This window comes from Ornithorhynchus anatinus, chromosome 1 (assembly GCF_004115215.2).
Source record: "Ornithorhynchus anatinus isolate Pmale09 chromosome 1, mOrnAna1.pri.v4, whole genome shotgun sequence".
NCBI lineage: Eukaryota > Metazoa > Chordata > Mammalia > Monotremata > Ornithorhynchidae > Ornithorhynchus > Ornithorhynchus anatinus.
The window spans coordinates 51,532,468-51,551,562 of NC_041728.1; the positions used below are offsets into that span (position 1 = coordinate 51,532,468).

Here is a 19,095-nt window from a genome sequence, read left to right on the forward strand (position 1 = left end):
TCTCAAACTTCATTACATTCTAAAGGTATAAAATTTCCTTTTTTGTAGTGTACAGTTCTGAGGAGACAATGTATCTCCGATATAGAGTTTTAACAGAATTGCGGTGAGAGTGTGTAGGAGGCAGTTAGGACTAAATGATTTGCCCAGTAAAGTTCAAATGTGCTCAATTTATAAAAATATATTAAGGAAAAAGTCCTAATAAATAATGAAATTTTAATTACACCCAGAATATTTTAATCTGACTCATTCTTTTCAATCTCACTCTGCGTGTTATGTTAAAAAACATGTATGTAGAGAGGCAGCATGGCTTTGTGGAAATGGCAGGGGCTTGGGAGCCAGAGGACGTGGCTTCTAATCCTGGCTCCGCCACTTGTCTGCTGTGTGACCTTGGGCAAGTGACTTAACTTCTCCGTGCCTCAGTCACATCATCTGTAAAATGGGGATGAAGATGGTGAGCCCCATGTGGGACAACCTGATGACCTTGTATCTACCCCAGTGCTTAGAACAGTGCTTGGCACATAATAAGTGCTTAACAAATACCAACATTATTATTATTTAAAAAGTTACACTTAACTGTGCTTTAACACACCAACAAAAGATAAAGTTAAATAATCTAACAATTTATAGCTTATCTATGACAGTGGACAGTTTGGGCACTTTTTTATATGGTCTACAGTTTTTTTTAGATTTATAAATCACTGGATTATTAAAATTCATTGTTTGCTTTTTAATGGTATTTTTTAAGCGCTTACTATATTTCAGGCACTATACTAAGCATTGGGGTAGATACAAGCTAATCAGTTGGACACAGCCCCTGACCCAAGTGGGGCTCACAGTCTTATTCCCCATTTTACAGGTGAGAAACTGAGGCACAGGAAAGTGAAGTGACTTAATTAAGGTCACAGAGCAGACAAGTGGCAGAGCCGAGATTGAACCCAGTTCCTTCTGGCTCCCAGACCCGCGCTCTATCCACTAGGCCATGCCGTTTCTCTATTATTAATTTATTAATTCTACTTTTTATTTTCCTGTTTGCAAGTCTTCAATTAATTTATGGGTTTTGGGGGAGTGTTGGGTTAGTTTAGTGAATGTCGCGTTATCTATTCTAGGTCTTTTTCATAGACATTTTCCTTGAGGATAATATACTTGTAACTTGGGCAGGGAAGAGTATATTACCATTCCTTAGCATACATACTCCAGAGGCATTTAAAAAAAGATCAGGGCAGCAGACTCAACCTTGGAAAAGCAGTGTGACCTAGTGGATAGAGCACGGTCTTGAGAGTCAGAAGGACCTCAGTTCTAATTCTGGTTCTGCCACTTATCTGCAGTGTGATCTTAGGCAAGTCACTTTACATCTCGTGTCTTGGTGACCTCATCTGTAGAGTGGGGATTGGAAGCGTGAGCCCTAGGTGGGAAGTGGGCTGTGTCCAATCTGATTACCTAGTATCTACCCTAGTGCTTAGTACTATGCCTGTACTATGTACTAGTAATCGCTCAACAAATATCATTAAAAAAAGAAAAAAACCTTTATTTGAAGGTTTTAATTCTAGTATGAAGTTTTAATTCTAGTATTTTACCTAAAGGACACATTTACGTCCAAAGTAATCTGCAGCATCATGGCAATGCTCTGCTTGTTGTGCCATGACCCGGAAGGCATTGGCCGTCATAGCCTCTGAGGTCTTTGCCGCCCACATTTGCCAGATGTTTTTCATTCAGAAATGTTTTAGTCCTTTCAAGTTTTAGTTGTTTCATTGCTCCTGATGCATTGGTCTCCAGTCCTTTCTGACTTCTATATGCATAGATTGGGAGCCCCTTGGGGGCCAGGGTCCAAGTCTAATTCCCACCTGTGTACTCTTTCCCAGTGCTTAATATGATGCTCTGCACAAAGTAAGCACTTAAATATGGTTGCAATTAGTGATGCTACTAGAAACCTCCCACTGATGGCATAGTCCCAACAAACAGAATGAGAACTAGAACCTAGATCTGCTGATTCCCCAGCAGGAACATGACTGGCGGGGAAGAGACAGTATACGTGGCCACTGCCCAGGAATCACCCTTAAAAATCAATTTCTCTGTGCAGGTTTTCAGTCATGGACAAGGCTCTTCCGTTATTTCCAATAGGAAACTCCATCATCATCAACTGTGAAGATAAATCTTAAGTGGTTAACCTCGGAGTCAGAGGTGTTGCATGTTTACAAAAATTATACATTTTTGTAAACTTTTTCAAACATCTTTTGTCCACTTTTATCAGTGCCAGAGACTAATTTAATCAAGGACAGCACTTTGTAGCACGCCGTGTCCACCACCCGTTCACCTACGTTTCCTAAATGAAAACTGCAATGGTTGCTGTGGCCTTACAGACAAGATCCTATGCTGTGGTCTCCCTTTGCAAGAAACTGAGCTGTACCATTTCGGTAGAATGAAAAGTCATGTGGTTAAAGTAAGTGAGTTAAAACAACCCCAACCGTACTCTTTAGTGCACTTAAATAGGTACGTTTGAAAGTTGAAATAAGGGCAAATTAATAGATAAAAATCTGTATTTCACAGAGGTCTTACTCAAGCAGTTGGACAAAATATGGCCAGTCATTACTGTCCCAACGTTCAAGTGTCATTAAACTGTACATTTGGAGAACATCTTCCAGATTCTAAATACTCTATCTACGACTTTGGAGCCCTGGTGAAGGTGCATGCAATTCTGTAACTTCCCTAACCCGAATAAAAAGTGGATTTTTCTATTCATCCATTCATTCAATAGCATTTATTGAGCGCTTGCTCTGTGCAGACCACTGTACCAAGCGCTTGGAATGTACAATTCGGCAACAGATAGAGACAATCCCTGCCCAATGACGGTTCTAGGAAAAATAAAAATGAAAGTGTTAAATAGATGCCAACTTTTGCAGGTGCTTGACTATCTCATTGTTTCAACTCTCATGTCGAGAGAGAATACCGGAACTGCCAGATCTGAATCAAAGCTGGAGAAAACTGCAAGGGTACCTCTAGCCCATTCTCTCCCACCCCACAATCGGAGACGGTTGGCCCTGCTCCTGCGGAATGCCCAATGTCGCTTTACATTTGAAGTCAATTCCTCTCAGGCCTGGCTCCATCCCTCTTCCCGAGCCACCATTTCCTCCCTAGGATTTCAAAGACATGGGACTAGGAGAGGGTTTCAGGGACGAGCGGGGTGGGGGGCGGGATCCTAAAGAGAGAGGGCCCGTCGTCGATGCCGAATTGTCTCTCTGTGGCCCAATTGTCCATTCCAAGCGCTTAGTCCAGTGCTCCGCACAGAGGGGCTCCATAAATACGATTGTATGAATGGGAGAGGGCCAGGCCCAGTGGGCTGCAGGGAGGGCGAACGTCAGAGGGAGATTTCCAAATGGGGGGGGAGGAAAAAAGAAAAGGGAGGACTGTCGCAGGACCATCCTCCTCGGGGTGGCGACTTCTCCCGAGGGCACGATGCAAGGTGCGACCCCACCCCGGGCGGTGCCAGGCCTCCATTTCCCCCTTCGTTTAGGGGGTGGTGGGGGACCCCCCCCCCCCAGGCCCTGCCCGGGGTTGGGCGGGAGTCCATCGCCGTGCACAGGGGAAGCGCCCAATAAATACTATTGGATGAATGAATGAGGACAAGGGGAGGGAGGGGAGAGGGAAGCGGTGGAGGGCGAGGCTCAGCGCCGCAGCCACCGACTTTGGCCAACCCGGAGGCCGCGGTGCCGGCGGAGGGATACAGCAACCTATATATAGCGAGGCACCGCCGACCGGTCCTGCCAGCATTTGTGGTGGGACCTGCCGGCGGGAGGGAGGGAAAAAAGAAAGAAAGAAGAAAGGGAGCCAGAGACACACACAGCTCCGTTACTCCGGTGGCGGCGGGGGTCACACCGGCAGCAGCAGCAGCAGCAGCCCAAGCTTCAGCTCAACCTTTCCCCCCCCAACCCCGGAGCCTCTCTCTTCTCCTTCCCCCCTCTTCACTCCCACAATGGTAGGTAGCTCGGGGAGGCCGCCCTCCCTCACCTTTTTCCTCCTTCCCCCCTCCATCTCTTTGGTTCCTTTTAGGGTGGTTGGTTTTTTGTTTCTCTTTGGTTCCTTTTAGGGTGATTTTTTTCCTCCCCCCCCCCGCCGCTTTTTCTTTCAAAGCCTGGTGTGGTGGTGGATTTGCTTTTTTCCTTTGCTTCCCTTGCGGTGGACTTAACTCTTTTCTTTTGCCTTTTTCCCCTGCCGAGTTGATGCCCAACTTCGGTGGCGGGCAGGGAGGGGCGCGGGAAACAGCCCTGCCTCTGCCTTCTCTTCCCCCGCCCCCGTTTGACCCCCACTTTGCCCCAAACGTTCGCCGCCCTTTTAGTTGCCGAAGTGGGTTTTAGTTTGTTCTCTAAGGCGACGAGGTGGGGATGGACCGGGGAAGGGAGGATGGGGGAGGTGGGGGAGCCCGTCACTGGGCAGGACTGGTCTCTGTCGGTTGCCGAATTGTCCAAGCGCTTCGTCCAGTGCTTTGCACAAAGTAAGCGCTCGATAGATACTGTTGAATGAATGAAAACCCCCTCGCAGCCTCGGTTGCCCCGCCGGAATGAATGAACCGGGAGGGCGCGGGTTGCCGCAGGACCCGGGGCTGCCACCGCCCTGTGCGAAACGCTCTGCAAGTGCGCAGCTCCCCTGCTTGCCCTCCCCTGATGGTGGGGTGTCGGGATGGTTTGGGGGGAGGGCGGGGACCCCAGGCCTTGGGAAGAAGGGGCAGGGCCAGCTGCACTGCGCTTGGAGGGGTGGGGGCCGACTCTGCAGTTCTTCCAAGACGTTTTCTCCACCCCCCCCCGGGAAAAACGCAGCAGTAAAACCATTTGTGGGCTTCATTACATCATGAGCTCTCCTCCTCCTCCCTCCCTAGAGAAGCACTCTAGCTCCCGCTCCCTCTAATTGGGGCGGGGAGGTGGAGAGGGGGCGGGCAACGGCACCGTTTCCATTGGAGACTGCAAAGTTTCTGCCTGGGGAGGGGACATGTCGGGGGGGGGGGCGGGGGAGACGCTCCTGGCGGTGGTGAGAATGGTATTTGTTGAGCGCTTACTCTGTGCCAAGCACTCTTCCGAGCGCCGGGGTAGGTACAGGGTAATCAGGTTGTCCCCCATGGGGCTCCCAGTCCAAATCCCTCTTCTACAAAGGAGGGGACTGAGGCCCAGAGAAGCGAAGTGACTTGCCCAAGGTCACCCAGCTGCTAAGCAGAGGAGCGGGATTAGAACCCACGGCCTCTGGCGGGACCCGGGGTGTGTGGGGGGTCGGTTGGACAATGGGGAGCGCCTTAAGGACCTCCGAAAAGTCCGGGGGAGAGGGGCAGGTCCTGTCGCGCTCCCCCCGGGCAGGGCCTTCGTCTCCCTGCGTTTTCTCAGGGTGGCTGCAGTTGGCCTCCCTTCCCTTCCCTTCCCTTCCCTTCCCTTCCCTTTCCTTTCCTTTCCTTTCCTTTCCTTTCCTTTCCTTTCCTTTCCTTTCCTTTCCTTTCCTTTCCTTTCCTTGCCCGCAGGGCGCAGCGAAATGCGGAGTGCGCGGGCCTCCCCGGTCGGGGGCTGCGCAGCGCTGCGCTGCACCCGCACCCAGGCTGGGGGGTGGGGCAGCCCCCGCCCCCAACCCCCGAGCTGTGCTACTTCCCCGTTTGCAGGGGAGATGCCCTCCATTATTTCCGCTTTCTCTTTGCAGTTAGGGTTGGTCTGTAGATTGCCAAACGTGATTATGGGCCTTGCCGGGTATGTTTCCACCCCCTCCTCCTTCTGCATCTCTTCCTCCTCCCTGTCCCCTCCTCCCTGGTATCCTCTTCCTCCCCTCTTCTCTTCCTCCTCCCTCCCCCCTTTTCTCCTCTTCCTCCTCCCTCTCCCTTTTCTCCTCTTCCTCCTCCCTCCCCTTTTCTCCTTTTCCTCCTCCCTCCCCCCCTTTTCCTCTTCCTCCTTCCCCCCTTTTCTCCTCTTCTCCCTCCCCCATTTTCTCTTCTTCCTCTTCCCTCCCCCTTTTCTTCCTCTTCCCTCCCCCTTTTCTCCTCTTCCCTCCCCCTTTTTCTCCTTTTCCTCCTCCTCCCCCCCTTTCTCCTCTTCCTCTCCCTTTACCCCCTTTTCTCCTCTTCCTCCTCCCCCCTTTCTTCTCTTCCTCCCCCCCTTCTCTTCCTCCGAGGACCGCTGACATCACTGGGACACAGGATTTTATGACTTGATTGGGTGGGGTGATGGCTCCAGTGTTAGTACCTTTGCCCTGGTAGCCACGGTAATTGGGGTGGTGGTGGAGTCAATTGCTTAGGGAAAAGCAAACTGGAAGGCGGTCCGTATTTGAGACTTCCGAAAACGCAGTTAGGTGAAAACGGGCCAATTATGTTGCAAAGCACCGGCTTCCCTTATTTTTTTTAATTTTTCTTAATAAATGTATCTGCTTTGCTAGGGCTCGGTTTCCTGTGAACAAGCCTAGCTCTGACACTAGTACATAACTATAAATCACCATGTCCTCTTAGATTGATTGTAGATAAGCCATCTCCAGTGGGAAAGGACTGTAGGAAATGCTCCCACCAAGACTGGACTAATACATTTCTAAAAAATGCTTAATTGTGATTCGAATTGGGAAATTCCCCATTCCTAAAACAGGGAAGCAGTCTTTGGGTCATTTTTCATCCCTTCCGGCGTGGCCTTCTGTTATGCATGATTTAAATGATTTTATAACTCTCCGTAAGACTTATTAAAAGTAAAGACACTGGCTTTAACAAGGGACAGTATGTAATTGCAGTGAATGCTCTCTTTGGTAAGAGACAAAACTGCTTAAGGTTGCAGAGAGTATTAAGTATTATTCAAATTAAAATTACCATTGTGCAACTGACAGCTAAAATGAAATGGTCTCAGGAGAGGATCCTGTGCCGATCTTGAAGTGGGTGGGTGAAAACGATGGCCTGCAAATTGAATAGTTCTTGCAGGCCGAGGAGGAAAAAAAAAGTACAACGAATCCGCTACTGATTTGATTTCTGTAGGCTTCATATGTTGCGGTATTCCTTAACCAGTGGAGTTAGAACAGTGCCTCTCTTTCTCCCTGAATAGCCTAGAAATCTGACTTGGAACCTTAAGCATCGGGAGTGGTATACTTTCAGCCAGCAATTAATGGGGAGACACGTAGGGAAAAAAAAAACCCCACGGAGGGCGAGCCCTTGCTCTCTGCATTTTGCCTGGAATTTTCTCTCATTTGGGAATGAATGTAAAATCGTAGTGATCTAATTATGTAACGTTAATGTTGAGGGCCAGCAGCAGTGCGCTACAATGAGAGCCTAAACCCGGATGGAGGGCTGTCAACCCAAGCTGCAGAATGTTGGGCTGGGCTGGGAACAGTACGTGGTGCAAGAAGTTGTTGTCCTGGTTCAGCAGATGGCACTCTTTTCCCCCCCGCTCCTCAAACCGGTCCTTTTTCACTGGCTGCTACGAGGCATATGGCCGCTAGGGGCGCCGGTTCCCCCCTCCCCGCCCCCCTCCCGCAATTGCAGTCCCTGACCATGGGGTTATTTTAAAATCTCCTGTCAAAACTCCTTCTCAACTTTTACCGGGGTAACCACGAGGAAGCCTAAATAGTCAGAACTGGGTCCGGCATCTTTGCTTTTTTTTATTATTATTATTGAAGAAAGCCAAAAACCTGACCGAAGCCACCGCTTCCATTCCAAACGAGAGGTGACGTCCAAAGGAGGAAGAGTGCAAAGACGTTCTTTGTCATTCGAAATGGCCTGGGTTAAGTGGTGTTTATTTACAAGGCAAATCTGCATTTTGAAGGAATTCTCAAAACAGACTTTCTATTAAATACAATGAAGTAAACTTCCACTGCAGTCTTATGACATGATCCCAAACAGTTCCTGGACTGGATTTTAATACTCTTCTGCTCTTCATGTAGGCTGATCAGCTGACTGAAGAACAGATTGCTGGTAAGTGCTCTAATTCCAAGGAAATGGCCAATAGGCTACAGCTAATAATCATTGAATACGTGGATACTACACACTGTAGAGTTTGCTGCTAGGGTCGAGCGGGGTGGCTGGGAGAAGAGACAAAAGGAATAGGGGGAATAAATGAAAATCTAAAAGACAATCCAGAATGTTTTGCGGTTGAGATTTTTGTATGGTTTTTGGGTCATTCGATTCACCCCTCCCATCGAACATTTTTAAAAGGTTCGGTATGTTACCAAATGGACAAACTTAAGTTCTCTTCCCTCTCCTGTTGTAAGATTGGTGTGTTCATAAAGCTATGAAATGCCAGAAGGTGGTTTGCAGAGGGAAGGAGAGGCAGGGAGCCTGGATAATCCACAAACTGGCAATCTAGCCTTTCCAGTGGAGCATTGGCCCAATCTCTCCAATGGAGTATTGGTCCTGCTCCTGAAATTGTGCTGAGTTTTGTGTGCCTCCTGAACTTCAGTCTGATAAAATGGCGCATATTTGTCTTTTAAATTTTAGCCTGTGTTCTTACAGTTTAATAATGCCTGTACCCCATTCCGGCCCTACTTGAAAACTTAATTTCCTATGTAAAATAACTAAAATATTTAGAGAAATGGGAAGAGGAAGGTTATTTTACATTTTCAGGGAGTTATTGAGCATTCATTCTAGAAAGCATTCAGAAGGAACCTTTTTTTAATACAGGTGTACACAGCCTGAGTCATAAGGACACTGCAGACCTCTCCAGTGAATGTGACAAAAATTTAAATCCAAACTAATTTTACCAGAAACTCATTGATCTATCCTTTTTGGTATAATTGGTTTAGATTTAAATTTTTGTGCTATTCACCGGAGTTGTCTGCAGTGTCCTTATTATTATTCAGGATGGGTACATCTTTATTTTATTTTATTTTTTGAAAGTTCCTTAAACTTTCCACACCATGTTTCCCTGGATTTTATCCCGGTGATACCAGAATGACTTTTTTCCAGAGAAGCTTAGAAGCATCACCCAAGGTTCTTCCATCTTTTTTAGTTAGAGCATACTGAGAAATAAACTTTTTACTAAAAGCTAACCAAGTTCTGCACTTTCAACCTGTTAAAGTCTAATATAGTAGAGCTTTATAGAAGGATGAAATATTTGGCCTTCTGCAGTCCTGGTTTTAGTTGAGAAAGATACCTTGCTTTTTTAGGCACGTCGATTTGAAAAGATTTTACGCTACGATTAAAAGAAACCCTTGTATTCATTTTTAACTAGCTGTCCAAATAATAATCTGGATAATGCAGATGTTTTGGTGTTTGTTTTGTGAGTATGAATGGCAAGGACTAAAGTACTAAGATGGTGATTTTTTTGTGTGTGTTGCTTTCAGAATTCAAGGAAGCCTTCTCTCTATTTGACAAAGATGGCGATGGCACCATCACAACAAAAGAACTTGGAACTGTCATGAGGTCATTGGGTCAAAACCCTACAGAAGCAGAGTTACAGGATATGATCAATGAAGTGGATGCCGATGGTAAGGGAATTAGAGGTCCGAAGGTGTTGGGTCACCTTCGAGGTGTACATGGTTTTAAATTTGTCCAGAAAGGTGAAATTTTTAGAATTCTTAGGGATCACCTCGTCACTTCAGAAGTTGTTTTCAGGGTTATCTCCTGGAATCTAGAAGTATAAGTAGATGGGATTCACTCTGGCTCCTGCTTTGTTTACGTGTAGTAGAAATATAGTTACTACTTATTCTCAAGCTAGCAGCTTGTTAGCCTGTTTGTAGTATGATTATCTGGCCTTCAAGCATTGTAACAGTAACAATGACGTCCTTGTCTGTACAGGGCAAGCCTAATGTGAAAAAATTGCATGAATTCCTCTTGGGTCAGTGCAAAAAAGAGTCCGAGTCATTCACTAGCTGCCGATAAGGCAGATTTGCTGCTAGTTCTTTGGCACTGTTTAGCATGGTAGAGCTGAAAATGAATGGGTTTACCTCTTGCAAAAAGGACACTTTCTCCCCTGTCTTCATGGCACTGTCTGTGCAGCTGCAAATTGGCTTGGGAATACGCTCAGTTGACACTAGGCTTCCAGGGGTGCCTGAGACTTCCCACCTGCCTGCTGGGTTCTGGGGACTGCTATAAGGTGAAGGCTCCTTGTCAAGTCACGCACACGTGGTGATGTCAGGGTGTCTGGCGCAGCCACGGAAGTGGGCTTAGAGATGTAGAGCTCCAAAAAACATTTAACCTTTGCTGGGGGAAATCCCTGTTCATGTTGGGTGGCTACTTAACATAAAGTTACTCCTCATCAATTTGGTTCCCAAATTAATTTTTCAGTAGGAAAATTATTATCAGAACAGGTTTGCCATGGGGCAGATCTGGTCACAGAGTTTTTTGGTCCTCTACCCTATGTGCTTTGTATTTAATATATTTTTTTCCTGGTTGCTGTTGCCCACTACTTAAACATTTGATTCATCAACAATGTTATTTGTAACCAGTGCATAGCAGTACATTGTTTGGGACAGATTAAAATGATAATTTTTGGGGGGTAAATAGTCTGTTTTAGGGGAACAAAATTTTGCTGGGTCCACCTGCTAAATGTTGGATTTATTTTCTTCCTTTCGGGTTTTGGGTGAAAGATTTCTCTTGGAGCTTCTTTTGGAAGATGGTCTTCCCAATATGGGTTACTTTGGACAGTGAGACTCATAACAGGTAGCGCTTGGGAGCACGTAGCAAAACCTGGCTGCCACCCAGGAGATTGGCACCCTTAAGAGGTTTTTACCTTGCCTCCTCCTTGTTACCCTTTTAAGTTATTTGGAGGCAGAGAGAAGAATAGTCACTAAACTACTTTTCCTGTTTAGCTCTTCCTTCTCCTACCTCGTTTAGATCACTTCGTGCTTTCATGCCCTTTCTCTTTCCCCTCTCCCCCCACCCCCACTCCAAAAGAAAATAAACAAAACCAAAAAAACTCTTAAGCTTGCCATAGGAGGAAAAAATGTTCCTTTATTGTGGTTCACCTGAAAGTGTGTCAACTTGTGACTTTCCCCTAAGATGCAGGCTTCATCAAGTGTAATTAAAAAAAAAATTATGCCCAAGAGTTCCTCCTTCTGAGATTGCCAAGAGGCTTTGCAGCCAAAAAAATAAAATTTTATGGTTTTTATTTTCATATTACAGATAAAATTGCTGTTTTTGATCAAAAGAAAATGGGGAGTTGCAGCCTTTGAGCTGAAAAGATGGCAGGTTTAGAGAGGGAGCTCTAAATTTTTAATTTGGTTGGACAGGATAGCCAGAGGTGAGCTATTGTTAGCATGTTGATGTGGTGACACAGAACTATTAACCCTTCTTGGCTTTCTTCATTTAACTTCAAGCTGTCTTGGAAGTGTGCCCTGATCATTCTAATAGCTGGCCCAGTTTGGTCTTTACCTTTCAGTGATTGAATAAATGAGCTATTGTGTTTTAGTTAACATATTAAATACAAAACTTGAGGATGCTTATTAGTAATGTGGATTTGGGGGGAGGATGGGTTAAGTAAACAATACCTTTCATGGTTTGTAGGAATTCTTTGGTTACAGTAATATGTGGAAAAATTATGTCACAAAAGATTGCGATTGATAGAAAATATTTTATCTTGGGGCAGAAAACAGTGCCTTCTGACAAAGTGTAGAGGAATTATATGGGCATTCCCTTCTTTCAACTTCATACTATTCAGCAAGCCTTTTTTGCAGTCTTTTCCAGTCCAAGGACCACATCCATGTAAAAATACTCCTTGCTATAAGACTTGGTGAGTGGCTTCTGTCTTTTAGGCTGAAGTGTCTGGCTGGTAAAATGGAGCGTGCTAGGGGAGATTAGCTCATGAGTAGGCTGCAGGAGTGCTGAAGAGCCAGCCCATGATATTTAAATGGTTTCTTACTGAAGGAGAGATCCAGCAGAGGGTGGAAGCAATTTTTATAAAAAAAGTTCATAAAAACCATATCGTAAAATGCTCTTCTGAGCATCATTTCTCTTGAACTAAAAAAATATAACCTGCCAACTTATAGCAACTGCTTGTACAATCCTATCCAAAGTACTTGAGACTTTGTGGCTGAATGGCTCCTGGCTCTTGTTCCTAGCTGCAAAATAATTCTAGTGTTAAGACAGAATCACTTGACCTAGTTTGTATTTTTCCTTTGTATTTAAGGCAATGGCACCATTGATTTTCCCGAATTTTTGACCATGATGGCTAGAAAAATGAAAGATACAGACAGTGAAGAAGAAATTCGTGAGGCATTCCGAGTGTTTGACAAGGTATTGCTAGATTCAGTGTGCAGTTGATTTTCCCTAATTTTTGACCATAATGGCTAGAAAAATGAGAGATACAGGCAGTGAAGAAGAAATCTGCGAAGCATTTTGTGTCTTTAACAAGGTATTGCTAGATTGTGTGTAATTCATTAACACTGGTGGTCCTCTTTGGATCTGAGACTCATAAAAGCCCAATTATTATGGAGTGGGTCAGTTACACCAGTTAAGTGAGCCTCCTAAATGTTTTCTATTATATTCTAGGATCCTGTCTTGTGGAATAACTTTTTCTTTAAAGCTTTTATGCTAGAACATGGGTAGTGTAGTGAATAGAGGGGAGATGTTTAAACTAGACTTCTATTGAGTCAATTGCCACTTCTTTGAATTGTTTTGTGATTTTATGCTAATTTCTTGGGTGGCCTCAAAATCCCACCATTCTAAGGGGACTGCATGTTAGATCATTCAGATTGGCAGTCCTTTTAGGGGAAGGGATCTGTAGATTCTCGGTACCTCTTCGTTCTTCGGTACAGGACATTAAAAAGTCAAAAAGGACTTACACGTGTAAAGTCATTTTGAGAGAGTAAATTAACCAGCTAGAAACGTAGTGTTTAAGTGAACTGCTTTTTTTTGCCTGAACCACCCTATGCCCAGTAGGTTGTTCAGTAAACTCAGAGTAAAAAGTAATTTTTGTTGGGAGGAGTGGAGAGGGGAGAGCCTAAATTTAGTAAAGGGACCTAAATGTCCAAAGCAGTCCACCATGTGTAACTGAAAACATATTTGTATGTTCTTAGGATGGAAATGGTTATATCAGTGCAGCAGAATTACGTCATGTAATGACAAACTTAGGAGAGAAACTAACAGATGAAGAAGTAGATGAAATGATCAGAGAAGCAGATATTGATGGAGATGGGCAAGTCAACTATGAAGGTAAAACATGGATTTATAGACTTCATTGCATTCTGTCTTTAATTTTGTTTAGCAATCTTTATTCATTCTGTTTAGATGTAAAGACTAAATCAACCTGCTTAAACTTAATTTCTCTTTATACAAAGTGCAGTTAAGATGTTTGCTGCGTTGCCTTGAAGATAACCCAAAGTTATGGTTGTTTGTCTTTTCAGAATTCGTACAGATGATGACTGCAAAATGAAGACCTTCTTTCACCTCTTTTTTCCCCTCTAGAAGAATCAAATTGAATCTTTTACTTACCTCTTGCAAAAAAAGTTCATTTATTCATTCTGTTTCTGTATAGCAAAACTGAATGTCAAAAGTACCTTCTGTCCACAAAAAAAAAAATCTGCATGTATTGGTTGGTGGTCCTGTCCCCAAAAAATCAAGTTACACATCAGTTTTACAATATAAATACTTGTACTACCTTAAATGATAAGGAAGCACTTAGTGAACTCCTTAAAGTTCCATTTGCTAATGATTATTACACTGTTTGGGCTGGCCAGTTTTTCATGCATGCAGCTTGACAATTGAGCACAGTCAGACATTTGTATTAAAAAAGAAAAACAGAAAAATTAAAAACCTACTCAAGTGGGTCTAGTTCAATTTGTTAGCATAAATTGTCCTAGCTGGTTTACTTTAACAAAATAAAATAAAATTGGTTTACCTCAGGATGGTATGCAGCAAAATGGTTGAAGGATGCAAAATTTCAAGGTGTAGCCCTAAAGGTTGAACGGTTCTTCTCTACTTAACAGTGTGCTCCATGATGATGATGATGATGACCTTAAACTCTGGGTAGCATGTCTGTGTTATATTGGTTTAACATTGTTTGCATTGCACTATAGTGAAACGGGTGTCAGGCTGTTACCGTTCACAAAAATTTTTCAAAAGAAACCTTCACCAAGGGAGCACCTTTGGACTCTCTGTTTTTAAAACCTTCTGTACCATGACTTGGGAGCCAGCAGAGTAGGCTGTGGACTTCAGCACAACTATCAACATTGCTGTTCAAGAGATTACAATTTATGTCCATTCCAAGTTGTAAATGCTAGTCTTTTTTTTTTCCAATAAAAGACCATTAACTTAAAGTGGTGTTAAATGCTTTGTAAAGCTAAAATCTAAAATGGGGACAAGGCATCGAGGGGAGGGGAGTGTTGCACTGCTCACCCAGTGCATACTTCAAAAATTTATATATTTGGGTATTTTTACTCAAAATAATTCAGTCGTGTGAGCTCCAAGATCTTGTCTAGAACCGGCAAATGCTGATAAAAATGCTGATTAATTTTTCCTATTCCACAAATGCAAATCTAGTTGGTTCCCCCTCCGGGGTCATGCTAATTTACTGATCACTGTAGACAGAATGACTTTAACTGAAGAAAAATCTCATCTCTTTTTCTCTAAAGCATGTATTTGGGATTCTTTTAAAATGTGTGCTGCTGATAAATCTGTTTTGTGTAACTGTTACTGAGACCATCTGTGGGAGAGATCTAGTATGTCAGTGTAACTAACTCAATCTTTGCTGTCTGTGGTAGAAGCAGTAGCCACTTTTCTAAACCAATCTCTTCATCATGCCTAAAAGACACTATCCTTCACCATATGGCTTTACAATGTTAGTTTCATATTTGCATCTGACATGGCTTCCTTCTACCTATTTTATTTTTACTTGAGAAGGGGATTATCCACCTCCTCTTTTGTTCATACAGAACTATGCCATATTCATACGCTTGTTCACAGCTTGTAAGTAGAACTCCAGCCCAGAGTGAATTTAGTGTCTAATTAAAAACCCTAACCAAAACTTGGAAAGTGCTGACACCTGCTTTTACTTTAGGGTTGCCCCACTGAAGTCTGGTTTAAACCCACGGTGGATCAATTGAGTGGTGCCACCTCAGATAATGATGGCTGGCTTTGGATTTTTTCAGGTTAATATTGGCTGTGCCCACTTGGTGCATGGTGTAGGTTTGGGGTTGGACTTTTGGGTTTTACCTGCTGAAAATGTTGGGGTGCTGTTGGGGAAATATGAGAGCTTGAGTACTACTCGAAACTCAGGCATGGCCAGCTCAGTTTAGTCAGGGGCCTTTTATCCTGACCCTTCTCTCCTCCTCCTGTCCATTTATTGACCTGACTGTTTGCAAGCATTTTTAAGAGAGTGTAGATGGATTCAAGGAGAGGAGGTGAACTCAAATCAGGCCACTTTGCTGCTGTTAATCCTTTTTGTCAACTAAGTAAAAGGTTGGGTAGGGGAGGAGGTGGATAGTTAATGACTTACTTTGGGGATAATCTGTTGGATTTTAGTTTGCCATCCTAAACCTGGTTCCAATTAGGATAATTGGGAATTGACCATACCCTACTTCGAGCTTAATATTCTCGAAATTCAGTGTCTTCACAGGCAATTGTGAACAATGGCTTAATCAAAAGATCCCTTTGTGTGTAGTGCCGGGATCAGTTAACACAGAATAATTGCTACGGGAATGGCTGCAGCTAGGAATTTTAATAACTCTAAAAAGAGTGGGATGCTAGGGGAAGTATCAGCTTGATTCTCGAATCAACCTCAGGTTTTAGGCCTGGGGCAAGATGACTTTAATGCCTTAGTGAATGACTTCCTCTTGCTGCCTCAAGAGGGGGGACAGTTTTGTTTTTTGTTATTGTTGTTGGGTTTTTCTCATTTGTTTCTAAGCAAAACAAAAGCCACAAACCTCCAACCAACCTCACTCCCCCAAGGTCATCCAAGGCAAAGCTCTCGTCTGTGAAATTTCAAGATTCTCCGGGGACACCCTGATTCAAGAATTCAGGACCCCATCTAGTTCTGAGCACCAGGATTAATGACCCAGTTAACTCGATTCTTGGCCTCTAGGACTTAGTGCATGGCTAGGATCAGGTATCGAACTGAGGCCTTCCCCGGGGAATGTCTACCAAGTGTACTGTGCAGAAACTAGGTGAATAGGAGTATAATCCAACAGGCAGATTCGACTGTAGCCCTTTTTTTCCCCTAATTTTGTGGGGAAGGCAGACCAGGGGACTGAAGGGGTCTTGGTTTGAATCAAGTGTTAGTGAAAACAGAAGCTGGATTCACTGACCACTTGGAAGGTTAGTGGCAGTGCTCTTAAGTTAGTCAGCACCTTCCTCTTAACCCCCTATCGTCTCCTATCCTTTTCTGCTGTATAAATATATGTATAAAGTGACTACTTTAACTCTGGCATCCTGCTTCAGCCTAAGACTTGCCATAAAACTGCTCAGTACTTGGCAAACACTTTTTTTTTCCCATAGTTTCGTTCTCCATCTGTTTGGGGTAGGTGTTTAGGAGATAGGCAAACATATCTTGAGATTTCAGATGGGTTTTTGATGCACTATTGCCAAGGAAGGCTTTTTCTGATTTTTGACAAATGAATTTTTGCACACACTTTAATTGGTGTCTTTCAGCAACCTAAAACATTGAAAATTAGCTACTGTACATATTTTTATATTCTCTTTATAAATGCATGTGTGATTGTATTTGTATCTATTGTAATGGCTGTCCGGTAGGCCTAGAGCTGATGTATTGTGTCAAAGAGTAGCATATTAATAGCCCCTCAGCATACCGGGAATTCATTCCTATTCAAAGAATGTAAATCTGGTCAAGTCTGCTCTTCCACTGCCCAATAATTTTTTTTAATTTTGCGGCTACTTCCTCACTGCTGTATCCTAAATACTCTTTATCCACTCATCTTCTGACCGATGACTAGGTTCCACTGAGCTGTCTTAATTCACTCCTTCAGCTGGCAATTTTTTATTTTCCTTGAAGTTGGCTCTTAGGAGAGCAAAAGTTCTCTTCCACCTATACCCCGACAGTAGGCGGTAGTGAAATGAGTGGAGTTCTGTTTTCTCCAATAGCTTGTTCAACACTTCTGTAGCGAAGATGGATGATAGTTCTGTTACCAAAGTTGCCCTTCAAAATGGCTATTCTGAAAAGGAGATGTACTTGAAAGTTTCTGTAATTCTTTATGGTGAGATCAAAATGTTTGGAGGTTTAATCACCTCGTTGATGGGGGACCAACATATGAGATTGTAAATAAGTTTATTTATAAACCTGGCACTGTATTCAATAAACATTTCTGCAGCCTTTCATCTCTAACTGCGAAGTGTGTAGGTTTTTAGCATTTTAATAGCTTTCGATCCCTCCTCTCACTGCACGAATTAGTTGATTTCAATGGTGCGTGTCATCCCTGTCCTCTGGAGTCCATTAAACACATCAAACTAGGCCAATGGACTCTTGATAAATGGGTTGCAGGGTGGAGGGCAAGGACCAGGGAAGAAATGGAGAGAGAGGGGTGTGGGGGGGGAAGGAAAACTTCATTTATGGGAACCGTGAGTATTGCTTCATCTACATGATTTAAAAAAAAAACAAATAGTTTGGAAAGTAAAAGTTGACTCTATTAAAACAACTAGTCACCATATATTTAAACCATTTATTTTCTTGATTAAAATCATGTTGGTTGTTAGTACTGGGCATCTTAAATGTTTCTTTTTGCCCTTTGTTGCAGAAAAGTCAGACTAAGGAATACTGAAATTCACTTTCAGGTTTCACTGAAGATTATATAGAAAGAAATAATGAAAAACTCAGTAGTGTGAGCATACAATTATTCAGTGACCAGCCTGGTTGATTCATAAAAATTCACAAATGGATGTGGTTACTCTCATACTGTAACCATTGCAATTATACTGGCCCTCCAAGCATCCCGTTTTTACCACCAACCGAGGAGGTAACACTGAGCTGAAAGGACCATTGATCTAACCCATAAGACATTTCTTAGGTTCTTAAAAAACCTTGTCAACTTTAAGGTGGTAGGGCAATGGATGGCAATTTTACCTTTTGAGTTAAGAGCCTCAGAACCTAAATATTATGCGGATAACCTGCTCCCTAGTAATATCCTGGGGCATTGATTTAGACTCTAGGTTGACAACAAGTTAGGGTGACTTCTTTAAGGAAGCAACATTTTCAAATCACTCCAGCTCATTTCTCCCCTCCAAAGTCCTCCAAAGCAAAGTTCTTTTCTGGAAAATTTTGCAATCCTTAGGGAACTCCTTGATTCAAGCCATCCTGTCCCCAAGTAATTGATGAGCACTAGCGTTAATCCAGAAAATGCAATCTTGATGTGAAGGATTTATCACTAGGCTGACAGCAATCCTTCAGGACTGGCAAGAAGACTGCTTCTTCCCGTCATTTCCACAGTTTACTATTACATTTTGACTGTCTTAGAGACCATCAACCCAAAATCCTAACCAAGCCTGACTGTTTAAGCATTTGAGAGTCAGTGACTGAGCTGTGAGGGTGTTGTGTGCACAGAGAAGACACTCATTCTAAAATCTCTAGGATCATGGTGGGAAAAGTTCTCACAGTTAAACTGATGATGAAATATTCCCACAGGGATCAAGAAAAATGACCCAAATCAAGTTTATCACTGTATTTCTGGCTATGCCCTGGAAATGGAGGATTCATTTTAAAATCATGGTGGAGCTGGAAGAGAATTGAGTAACCCATTGGAGAATACCCAATTTCTCTTTGCCTGGATGTCTTTCTCTGCAGTGGACAACTAGGTCAGTCAGTCAATTGAATTTATTGAGCGCTTACTCTGTGCAGAGCACTGTACTAAGAGCTTGGGAGAGGATAATGTAACAATAAACAGATGCAGTCCCTGCCCACAATGAGCTTTCAGTCTAGAGAAGTCTATACTAGTTAGGTGAACTAGAGAATGGAGATTTGTCTCTTCATAATCAAAGTCTACCTGAAGACCAGTATTTCCTCAGTTATCTGAATATATTTTGGCAAAAGAAATTTTAGCATTTGAATTATCTGGATAATTGTTTATCCTGCTCAAAAAAGGAATCAGAATGCCATGAGAGATGAAGGTCTACATTTTCTAGCCCCTGTTTCCCATAATCTTCCAATAAGTCCTTTTGGACAGTAAGTGCTCAATAGATATGATTGCTTGGTTGATTGATAAGGAATTAATGAAGGAAAATGCCAT

The 19,095-nt window shown here is 43.4% G+C and overlaps 1 protein-coding gene across 1 annotated transcript; it reads left to right on the top strand.

Annotated features, from left to right (window-relative positions):
• The first annotated feature begins 3,592 nt into the window (after positions 1–3,592).
• On the top strand, positions 3,593–17,201 carry CALM1 (calmodulin 1). Its single transcript, XM_001506474.3, has 6 exons — positions 3,593–3,970; positions 7,873–7,903; positions 9,271–9,414; positions 12,054–12,160; positions 12,943–13,078; positions 13,270–17,201. Exons 1-6 carry the CDS (start codon positions 3,608–3,610, stop codon positions 13,296–13,298), a joined length of 810 nt encoding a protein of 269 aa, XP_001506524.2. The 5' UTR covers positions 3,593–3,607; the 3' UTR covers positions 13,299–17,201.
• The last annotated feature ends 1,894 nt before the right edge of the window (positions 17,202–19,095 follow it).

Coding starts and splice junctions, on each gene's coding strand:
- CALM1 (XM_001506474.3), top strand. CDS start 3,608: ATGAATGAGGACAAGGGGAGGGAGGGGAGAGGGAAGCGGTGGAGGGCG. Junction 3,971..7,872: donor CCCTCTTCACTCCCACAATG/GTAGGTAGCTCG, acceptor CTCTTCATGTAG/GCTGATCAGCTGACTGAAGA. Junction 12,161..12,942: donor CATTCCGAGTGTTTGACAAG/GTATTGCTAGAT, acceptor GTATGTTCTTAG/GATGGAAATGGTTATATCAG.